Source organism: Sinocyclocheilus anshuiensis, unplaced genomic scaffold (genome assembly GCF_001515605.1).
Source record: "Sinocyclocheilus anshuiensis isolate Anshui unplaced genomic scaffold, SAMN03320099.WGS_v1.1 scaffold759, whole genome shotgun sequence".
Classification (NCBI taxonomy): domain Eukaryota; kingdom Metazoa; phylum Chordata; class Actinopteri; order Cypriniformes; family Cyprinidae; genus Sinocyclocheilus; species Sinocyclocheilus anshuiensis.
Window position 1 is genome coordinate 302850 of NW_015551052.1, and position 11729 is coordinate 314578.

Consider the following 11729-nt stretch of genomic DNA (forward strand, 5'->3'; position numbering starts at 1 on the left):
ATTTCAATAAAGCAGTTGCACAACCATCACTACAGGCAGTCAAAAAAAGTAGACAGTACAAAAATTACAATACCAGCTGATCAGCAAACTGAACGCAAATGAACTATTGCCTAGTTGACTAGGCAGTTTGTTTTCAATGACAGGTCTCACTTATGTTGATGGGTTCACATTGGCTCTGGGTTGTAAATGTAATGTTGAGATGGAATGGGAGATCTGGTCGAGGCAGTATTAACTTAAAAGATGTCAGCGAACATTCAGGACACTCCTGGAAGCAAGCAGCAGAAATGTTGTGAGAAATGTTGGCTTGGACAAACCTGTGGAATGTGACCAGGTTAGTTCTGCTAAACCGACGCTTTTGTAGAGAAAAACAAGTGGAATGTTAAACTGTTGATGTTCACCCAACGTTACAGGACAAACTCCACCCTCTGAACAATGTGGAGCAACTGGACCAAACAGATGCAGATACCGTGAATCACGAGTCTCATCCGATGTAGATGCGATGGAAATCGTTGGCACCAAATGCGGCATTGCACTTTGGGCACTTTCTCTGACGGGTGTCGTAGCGCGTCTTCACGCACTCAAAACAGAAAACGTGGAAGCACTTAGTCAAAACCGCGTCCTTTACACGGGAATTGCAGCATGGACACGTCAACCGGGCCTGTGAAACAGAAAACAAAAAGATCCTTCAAAGACATTAACACAAAACTCTTTCTGTACCTCCATACAACTGGACTACGTAAATGACCTTGTAGTCATTTATTTCTTCATTCAGGATCTCATCTCCATTTCGGATGTTCTCCGCAGGCTTCTTGGTCTTCTCTATCTTCCTGCGTAGTTTGGATATGTCCTCCTATGAGGTAATAGAAACATCAGGTTAAACAAATACTGCACAAAATAGCCATTTTTACTCCCTATTCATAAAGTATATCACTTTCTATTGACAGATGACCAGCAGTATGAAGTTCAACATCATTAAACACCTGATGAAACTGCCTTCATATTTACTGAATCAAATCCAATATTTGCTGCTTCTTAATTTTGGGGTGCTGTCCCTTTTATTACAAAATACAATACATTTTGTAGCATTTTTGCCATTTGTAAGGTGAAGAGGTCTTGTATTATGCCTTAATCACCAGGAAAACTGCCACAAAGACATGATTCCTATCTTCCTTTGAGCCAGGTTACAAGTATTTGTTCCAATTCTCAGATGATTTTCATATGTATGAATGATTCTGAAGACATGATTTATGCCTAATCCTGATTTTGCCTTTTTCCCATTCCTTTGCATATTGTAAGCATATGTAATGATACAATTGGAATACTTATTTTTGTCATTTTCAACATTTGACTACTTTTTTTGACAAGTGCATTAAAGCTGATACAAACATTCATATAGATAGATATTAATTGATATCTTTGAACCTAGTATCATCAAATTATGTAATATTAGGTCAAATCTGCATCTTTTTTCCCCCAAAATGCTGGGCTGTTACACATGACATGTAAAGCTGGTATTGAGTTGATCAACGGTTCATCGTCATGTACGCACCTGTGCACGTCGGGCATTGAAAGACTCCTTTTCTCGAGAAATGCTGTTCTCAATCACCTCCTCTCTGACCGCACTCAACCTCTGCTGCACCCCCTCCAGCTGAGTGCGCACCTCCTCCGAGAGCAGCACCGACTCCTGTGCCTAAAACAGAATTAAGACGGAGACAATTAAGAGTTTTTTAATTGCTACTTTCCCCCCACATAGTATTTATGATGTTGCAAGTACACAAATTGCATATATGTGAGTTCATCTGCAACTGGTATGTGGTTGTACCTTGCGTTTATTCATGTCTAAAGCTTGTGTGCGGAGCCCCAGCTCCCTCTCCGCAGCGCTGATGGTGCCCTGCAGGAGGCGCTCTTTCTCCTCCAGCTTCCGAACCACCTGCAGCTGCGCATCCACCTAAGAGAAAGAGAAAAATCACATCTTATGTACTGCCCAGTTGCAAATGTAGAGAACAGGAACCAAAGCATATGTGGAGGATTCAGACCTGCAAAGTCGTATAGCAAAAAGACATATCCTCTCATTATAACAAAGTGTAGACAGAGTGTAAATAAGAGATTCACTGTGCAGTGTAGAGAGCTTCGTTGATTATAATAGAACTTTGTGAGATCGCGGTGAGCTAAGGAGAGTTACAGCTTTTAATGATTAAGGGAGTTTGCAAATGTGATACTGATTTACAACAACAGTTAATTAAATAAGAAGTTAATATTAAGTGACTTGCATTGTCTGACTATAACATTATTGCCTGATTTTGCTCTATTTAATCAATGAAAATAGTTGCAAACAAAGTCACAGCTAAGCCACTGCGCATCTCCATTCAAACAGCGGTGTTTTTAAATGAATCTAGGGACTCAGTGATTCAATTGCTTCGTTCCTGAACGAATCAGCCCTTCGAACGAATCAATTCAATGAATGATTTCAGTGATAAAATCAGTGACTTGCCGCCACCTACTGGCAGTTTTAGTTTAATTTTTAAAGTATCTTTTCTGTTATTTAAATAATTTAATATTTCTATATTCAAAATTTTATATTTAAACCATTAACCTCAACATCAATTTATGAATTTAATTGCACTTATGCAACCTCTGAGCCTCATTAAACGTCTGAAAATACACATACAAGCCACTTTTGTGTTCTTCTGTGCCACCTATAATACAAATTATTTTTTTAAATACTTATTTCATTTAATTTGTAACTTATTCTTATTATACTTATTCTACTTGTTTTTATTTTGTTGTTTTAATTAGAAATTTTAAAAAGCTTATAAATATATTTTTTTGAATTTGTCATAAAATATGACATACTTTTAATAAAGTTAGAAAAATGCCATTACAAAGGTAAAAACAAAATTCCCTGTACATCACTTTAAAGGTGGGGTATGTATTTTTTCAAAAATGCTTTAGAAAACTGAGTCGGGCGGAGTACCAAAACAAAATTATAGCCAATCAGCAATAAGGGGCGTGTCTACTCATGATGGGGACGAGAGAGCGCTCAGTGCACTGGACGGACATTAGCCGAGCGACGACAGAAAGAGAGATGGCGGATAAAAAACAAAAGAGGAAGACATCTGCGGAACAAAAGAAGGCTTTTGATAAGGCAAGAAGTAGGACCCGTGTAAATATCGGATCAGCTTTCCAGCGCTGGAGAGAACTCAAGGAGCCGAAGGCCTGCGATCGGACGCCGAGGTTGCTTTGTTTCTTCTCGATAGGTGAGTAAAACTGTGTCTACACCGGACGAGACAGTTGTCGCGCCGCAACAGCTAAAGTCTGTCTACACTGGACGTAATAAATTTTTTTTTTTAAATTTGTGTCAATACGTCATAAATAGAACGCAGCAATAGTTTTCTGTCGGGGATTTGTCGTGCTGCGCCGCATCAAGTGTAGACAGCATCACTGATTATAATGAGTTCTATAGTATTTTGTCACGTCCAGTGTAGACACGGTGTAACATTGGTTTTGGTTTGTTTCACAGAACTAATCGTTGCGTACGTATGTGTGGGGCGGAGCTATCAAAATAGGGGCGAGACCCTTTTGGGGTAGGGGCGTGTTTGTTTTGGGGATTTGAAATATCAACATTAGCTACCAGAAATCACTTACCCCACCTTTAAGGAGTCAAATATCACCTCGTAATGGAAAGGCTAATTTTTGATCATTATTTTTGATTATTGATTAGAAGGTGCTCCTAAAAACAAAAGTAAGCATAGAGCCCTGATGAGGGGTAATTTACATTAAATTAAATCTCTTTGAGAAATGTATATTCCCTAAAGAAATGTCCATATAAAAATTATGCATACATTTAATAATGTAAAAAAAAAAAAAACTTACCATTAAAGGTAAAAGAAAAACACCTATGCAACTTCCCAAAACAATTGTGCAATCTGAAGATCATAAAAACAAATCACCGTAATCCAAACAATTCACTCAAAGATGAAAACACCACAAAACTCCAAGCCCACCCACCTGTGTTTTGAGTGTGAGCAACTGGTCAGCGAGCTCCTCTTTCTCTTCCTTGAGGAGTTTATGGATCTGGTTGGATTTGATGCGTTCGCTCATGAGTTTGAAGTTGGCGTCATCTTTCTCTCTGAGCTGCTGCATCAGACGAATGTTCTGCTCCTGCATGTCCTCAAACGCCTGGCCAGTAACATCCATCTCACTCAGCAAAGCATCCTCCTCCTGAGAGAGAGAGAGAGTGACCGATTGAGAATTTTCCAGCAGAATGTTTGTCATTCATTACTCAGTAAATCACAGCTCTACCTGCTTAGCCAGAGAGAGTTTCTTATTGAGTATATCGATCTGCTCCTCCACCGAGCGGATCTTTCTCAGGGCCTCTTCATCTGCCATCTTCTTTCCTTCCCTCCTCTCCCTCTCCTCCAGCTCTCGCAGCCGCTGACGGAGCTCCTCGGCCTGCACAAACACACACAATATGAGAATAAACAGTTTATGGCTGAACTACTTCGATAAATGATTCATCTGTTGATCATTTCTTCAACTAATCTGATATTCTAAAATGTTGTGCTTCCAACAGTGTACAAATTGAGCTCTATATGGTTTCTACCTCTGACTTTGCCTTCTTCTCCGCAGCCATCAGTTGTACTTTATCTCTCTGTTCTTTTGGTGCTGAGCGGTACATATCCAACAACAGCTTCATCTCCCTCTGGGACTCTTGGGCTTTCCTGTATCATAATCACATCATTACTATCAGCTTCCTTATTATCATTATTAGCACTTCCCACAGTCATTTTCACCATTATAATCAACATATCAAGCAGAATGACTTACTTTAGGTCCACCCGCACTATTTTCAGCTGCTCCATCTCCTTGCGTTTGGGTCCTCCAATCACAGCGCAGCGTTCAGCTGCTAGGTCTTCCGATTGGCTGCTGCTGGTGCTGGCTTTCTCCCTCTCTTCTTTCACCGCTATGCCTCCAGTACTCCCACGAGTCACCCTCTCTCTTTCTCTCTGCTCCTTCTCTTTCTCCTTCTTTTCTTTTTCTTTCTCTTTTTCCTCCTCTTTCACTACGGTCTCTGTGTCTGTACCTGGTTCAGTCTTTACTGTTACACCGGAAGAGAAAATAATTATGTAAATTCTTAAAATACAAGAAAAAGATAAATCCATCTATAACTTCTCTACAATGTAATAAAACAGTATAGCGCATGTCATTAAAGCAGCACCACATGGGAAAAAAACGGACATTGCTTGTTTTTTTGAAAACATACAGGAGCATATTTTCACAGATATGAAAATATACAGCAAATTTCTAAAGATGTCTTGAGAATGATTAGAGCAATTTTGTTATTTTGTTAAATGTGTTGTTTTCAAATTTTTTATTATTTCCATCATTTTCATTGAAAACACATGCCTTTGCGATGTAATTTGAGATTTGAAAAGGGAGAAAAAAAAATAGAAAAATGTCTCTCAAGTCTTTTTTTCAGAGCGAACAATACTTTTTGGGGTTGAACGATTTGGGATTTACTCTTTACAAAAATCAATTCAAATCACTTCCATTAACAAAAGAAAAACCAATGGATCAGTGGAAAGCAATGGATTCTATTTACACCAAGAGCAAATAGCTATAGATTCTATTTACACAATGTTAAAATAGCAGGATTTTCTGCTATTTATACTACTTAATGCAAATAGTGGCAATTATCTGCACCTCTGTATTGTAGTACATTAGTATGCAATAACGTATTGAGTGTAAATTATCATTTTAATTCAAATTATTAAATGGATGCCACCTTATTGGAACAATAAATCCCTTCCTACACCTACCCTTAACCCTACCCGATATTTTATTTTCAAATTTGTTATTATTTCCATCATTTTCATTGAAAACACATGCCTTTGCGATGTAATTTGAGATTTGAAAAGGGAGAAAAAAAAAAGTTCTCGAAAAGGATTCGAACTCGGGTCGATCGTGTCAAAATTGACTACGGCACGTGTTTTACCATCTACGCTACTGGAGCTGTTGTTACATGATTGTCTTTTGTTGTGTTGACTTCCCCAATCACACGTTGGTGGGCAGGATTAGTGTAAATAGCCTTTGCCAACAAGGCGGGCTATTTGCACTTAATGTAAATAGACACTCCAATAAATAAGAAATATATTTGCAATAGAATTATATTTAATAGAAAGTAACAAACCTCTTCTGACCAAGCTGCACTAGTTGAACTACTCATATCCGTAACACAAATGGTGCAGTACAAAATTAACGATGGTAATACCTTAGCAAACAGGTAAAGATAAGAGTGTGTACCAGTGGTGCTGGGTGTGGCGGAGCCGCTATCTGGCTCAGTCTTCACAGTAACGTCACCCGTCAGGGCAGGTGTGTGTGGGGAGGCGGTCTCCTCCTTCACATCCATCTCTGTGCTGGACTGTGATTGGACAGCAGCATTACCTTTGGCAGCACGCAGCTGTAAGAGAGGACAGAAACTTCAGCAACCGCTTATTTTTTAACAAAACATATTAGAGTCAATACGTTTGTGCTATAACCTGGTTGAGCTCTTGCTGAGCCTCTCTCAGTCTGAGTTTATATTTAACCACCTCTCCCTTCAGCTGCTGGTTATGAGTCTGCAGTGTACTGATCAGATGTCTCATCTCACGGTTTATTGGGCCTGAGAAAGAAGCAAAGAGCACTATACACAGTCAATTCAAAAGCTGATCTAAGCAAAAAGAGACCAAAATCATTATAAAGAGAGCAGAGGAAGATTACCTGCTTGTTCATTAGCAGCTAATGTCTGCTCAAATTCGATCCTGAGCATCTCGTACTCCTTGCGCACCTGTGCTAACGTGTCTTCCAACTGAATCACTTCAGTACGGACCTTGCGCTGCAAGGACACCTCGTCATTCTGAAATAAACACACAGAAATTACCATCTGACTCATGCTTTAATGACAATAACAGCCACAAATTGTGACCCATCACTGAGGTGTACAGCCAACCAGCCTCTGTATATGAGCCTGCATCATCTAACATAATTGAATTCACTGTTTATTCACATTATCACTCCATGTACCTCCATGTGGTCTAGCTGGCGCAGGCGGACGGTCCTGGTCGTGTTGAGTCGAGCTTTGGTCTCGTCCAGCTGAGATTTCAGCACCAGTGATTCATTATAGAGCACAGAGAACTGAGACTGCAGACAGCGATACTCGGCGCTCTCTTTGGCCACCTCCTCAGCCCTGGACAACAGCTCCACCTGACAGAGACAACAATGCATGTCTTCTTAGTGAATATGAATGATTCGAACAACATTATAAAGTGCACTACCGTTCAAAAGTTTGGGGTTAGTATGATTTTTCTCACCAAGAAATCTCTTACAACTAGGGGTGTGCGATATATATCGTCTGCAATAATATCGTAATTGTTGTTTTAACGATGTGCGATTTGACATTATCGAGTATTTTGCAAAAACCATCTAGAAAAATGGCTTTATAAAGGTAAAACTGCCCATAAAATGCAAAAATCAGTTTAAACTTATAGGAAAAGATTAATTTCTATCAGTATGAACTCACACAGAATATGAAGAATATTAAAAACATTAGGAGTCAGCTGTCTTCGGCAGTCCTTAAGGTACCAGCACAATAACACACTCAGTAAAATATCGTCTAATTATCGTCATCGATAAAATCCCAGAAAATATCGAGATATTATTTGTCAATATCGCACACCCATACTTACAACTACATTTATTTGAGTAAAAACATAATATTGTGAAATCTGAATACATTTTTAAAATGTAATTTATTCCTGTGATGCAAAGCTATACTTTCAGCATCATTACTCCAGTCTTCAGTGTCACATGATCCTTCAGAAATCATTCTAATATGCTGATTTGAAGAAACATTTCTTATTATCAATGTTGAAAACAGTTGTGCTACTTAATATCTTTGTGGAAACCATGATTTTTTATTTTTTTTTTTGCAGGATTCATTGATGAATAGAAAGTTCAAAGAATAGGATTTATTTGAAAAAGTATAAACATTTATAATGTTACAAAAGATTTCTATCACTTTTGATCAATTTAGGGCATCCTTTCAAATAAAAGCATTCGTTCTAAAAATAAATAAATAATCTTACTACTGACCCCAAACATCAACTTGGTGGCCTTAATATTATGGTCTAAGAATGCTTAAAATACATAAAACACAGAAACCTGTGCTATATTTCATTATTATATTACTGCTACCACACAATTTTTACATTCTTATTCATTCATTTCCTATTAATTTCATTAAACAATTCCATTTCACATTTATTTTGAATAATCTTTTGTTATTACTATTCTACAATTATGTTTCATTACAGGAAGCTGCAGAAAATTCCACTGATACTAAGGAAGTGTTTTACTCTGTTCCAGAGTATCTGTGTCTTCAAGTGCTAGCCGATAAGGAGCTTTCTTTCAAGGACAAGATATGAAAGTGTGGGGTTTGTAACTTTCCACTCTGAAGAGCTGAACAGTTGACTGCCTCTGAAGCTCATATTTAATCTGGTATTGCCTGAGCAGGAGGCAATACTCACAATAAACATAAGATGGATCTGACAAGTTAATGGTGTATGTGGTCTCAAGGGCTTTACCTTCATGTTATTGTTCTCCTGGTAAACCGTCTGCAGGTCCTGCTGGAGCTTCTGGAGCTCACTGAGCCGATTCTCCGCCAGCTCCCTCTTCTCCTCCAACTCACTGTTCATCTCCTCAAACTAACAAGAGACGACAAAGGATTTCATCAATGTTAAGACATTGTACAGGTACCCTTATATGACAAGCAAAACACTTTAAACAACAAAATATTCTATAACAATAGACAATAAAGTACCAATGTCAACAATATATGTTTGAGCAGGCTGGCAAATATTAAAGATACACTAACATTACCATTCATAAGTTTGGTGCAAAGATATTAAATGTTTTATTTGTTGACAGAAATCAACACTTTTGTTCAAGAAGGATGCACTAAGTGCTTGGAAGAGACAGGACCGACACTTACAATGTTTTTAATCAAATAAATGAAGCTTTGGTAACCTTAAGAGACTTCCTTCAAAAATATTTAAAAATCTAAGACCCCAAACTTCTGAATGATAGTGTATATTTTCTAGAGCTGAAAACATATAGAAAAAAATATATGATGCACCTGCTTGAAGACTAAACAACCCCAATTCTCAACTGAAGGATTCTACAGTGTACAGTGAGATTCATTCACACCAAATGCAAATATTAACACTAAATGTTCATATGACTGGTCATTTACCTTTCTTTTGTTAATCGTGATGGTTCCACATACACTGCTTGCTTCGCCATACACCTTATAACCTTTACTGTTCACCTGGTTATGATGGAAGAGCACAATAACAGTTATGACACATTGTAAAACAATAAAAATACTATATCTTGGGTTTACTATTACAAATAAGTTCACCCTCAAGAGCATCTTGATATATCGCAGTGGCTTTTTCAAAAATCCATTGTCATTTGCTATTATTGCAGTAACCTAGATTACTGGTAACTGACATTAAATTACTGGTTACTAATGAAAGTCTGTATTATCCATAACAGTAGCCTAAATCAGAGACTAAATAGCTATTTGGCTATTTGCTATGTTTATTTTTGGCCCACATAATGCCAGCAGAAAAGGAAAGCCTGGGATGAAAGATGACAATGATTTTTGTTCTTCAGAATAACATGCAGTAATCAATCGTGCGTATTAAAGTCACGATGTAATGGAAGTAGGCCTTTTCTTCTGTATTGTGATGTACATCTGAGTGAACCAGATTCTTGGAACAGAAAAAAAAAATAGGATGGGAACTGGATGGAGGGAGATCTGAATGCAAGATTACAATCGTTTGTATGAGAAGGGTGGAGTTTAAGTGGACAAAATGATTGGAGAAGTCTGGTGTTTTCACCAGATGATTGAGTTGGTATTTTTTTGTAAATATTATGAGGTCAAAAAAACAAAAATCAATGAATCATTCACTGTAAGATCAATATCATGCATTTACAAAATATTTAGGGTGAAATTCCATTTATCACTGACTTTAAAGGGGTCATGAACTGAGAAACCAAAATTCCCTTGATCTTTTGACATATTGACATAAGAGGTCATTGTACTATAAAAACATCCTGTAAGTTTCAGAACTTAAAACTTTGTCATTAGTCTAAAAACAACTTATATTGAAGGCAGTCTGCCAAAACAACAGCTTTTGTAATATTCCCATCTATGATGTAATAGTGTGGATAAACCCCACAAGAAGATCGACATCACTGCCTGTTTAGCCAGTGTTAGTGTTTACCAGGGAGTCGAACGTGCAGGTCTACGCAGAAACAAAACGATAAAGATGGCTCTGAAAACAACAGGACGCTCTGCAGTGCCAATTTGTAGGAAAAACAGCGTTTGCGTTGGCTTCCTTCTAGGGCTTTGCAAATAATTGAATGCGATTATCATGCGCATCTCATCAGTAAAGCTGGTTCTGTGATTAGTAGTAAATCTCCATCACCTGCTTTCAAATGAAGCGGCATTCAATACACAGAGCCGTAGTTCACTGACAAGCTACGCAATATCGCGTTCATTATCACCGATGTATCGCCTGCGATTATGAACACGATATTACTGATGAGATGCGCATGATAATCGCATTCAATTATTTGCACAGCCCTACTTCCTTCTGATCCCAACATTAGGAAAGAGTGGATGAACTTTATTTTTAATGAAGAACCAGACCGCGTCAGTAAGAAATCGGTCCTTTGTTCACTTCATTAAAACTTTGTCATTAGTCTAAAAACAACTTATATTGAAGGCAGTCTGCCAAAACAACAGCTTTTGTAATATTCCCATCTATGATGTAATAGTGTGGATAAACCCCACAAGAAGATCGACATCACTGCCTGTTTAGCCAGTGTTAGTGTTTACCAGGGAGTCGAACGTGCAGGTCTACGCAGAAACAAAACGATAAAGATGGCTCTGAAAACAACAGGACGCTCTGCAGTGCCAATTTGTAGGAAAAACAGCGTTTGCGTTGGCTTCCTTCTAGGGCTTTGCAAATAATTGAATGCGATTATCATGCGCATCTCATCAGTAAAGCTGGTTCTGTGATTAGTAGTAAATCTCCATCACCTGCTTTCAAATGAAGCGGCATTCAATACACAGAGCCGTAGTTCACTGACAAGCTACGCAATATCGCGTTCATTATCACCGATGTATCGCCTGCGATTATGAACACGATATTACTGATGAGATGCGCATGATAATCGCATTCAATTATTTGCACAGCCCTACTTCCTTCTGATCCCAACATTAGGAAAGAGAGGATGAACTTTATTTTTATTGAAGTTCCAGACTGCTCAGTAAGAACTCGGTCCTTTGTTTACTTCATTTTGCAGCAAATTTGTTTACAATTACCCATAGCGACGCAACGCTTGTTCCCTTATCTCAGGGAACCGAGGTCTTCTTACAGATTGTTTGATATGTACGGAGTTATTTATGTGTTTTAAACAAGAGGCAACCTCCCGCTCTCTCTCGTGAAGCCAACACGGAAGTGACTTAAACTGTAATTCGTCAACTGGCCGCTAGAGGCTGGCTGCAAAAGGGAGTCAATCCCATAGACTCCCCATGTTAAAATGCCAAATTTTACAGCAGAAAAAAACATGTTTACAGCCTGGTTCAAAAAATGATTTTGGTCTATATAGCTAATTTT

At 38.2% G+C, this 11729-nt stretch overlaps 1 protein-coding gene across 1 annotated transcript in view; it reads right to left on the reverse strand.

The window, feature by feature from the left end:
- Positions 1-11729, reverse strand: part of rnf20 (ring finger protein 20, E3 ubiquitin protein ligase) — a 28368-nt gene continuing 16639 nt past the window's right edge. The window contains exons 11-22 of the mRNA XM_016451755.1: positions 7063-7242; positions 6760-6895; positions 6540-6661; positions 6302-6460; positions 4828-5105; positions 4604-4721; positions 4303-4452; positions 4009-4221; positions 1823-1948; positions 1550-1690; positions 746-850; positions 1-658 (exon numbers count right to left, since the gene is read on the reverse strand). Of these exons, the coding sequence (XP_016307241.1) occupies positions 482-658; positions 746-850; positions 1550-1690; positions 1823-1948; positions 4009-4221; positions 4303-4452; positions 4604-4721; positions 4828-5105; positions 6302-6460; positions 6540-6661; positions 6760-6895; positions 7063-7242 (1905 nt within the window). The 3' untranslated portion in view covers positions 1-481. The remainder of the gene's footprint in view (positions 659-745; positions 851-1549; positions 1691-1822; positions 1949-4008; positions 4222-4302; positions 4453-4603; positions 4722-4827; positions 5106-6301; positions 6461-6539; positions 6662-6759; positions 6896-7062; positions 7243-11729) is intronic.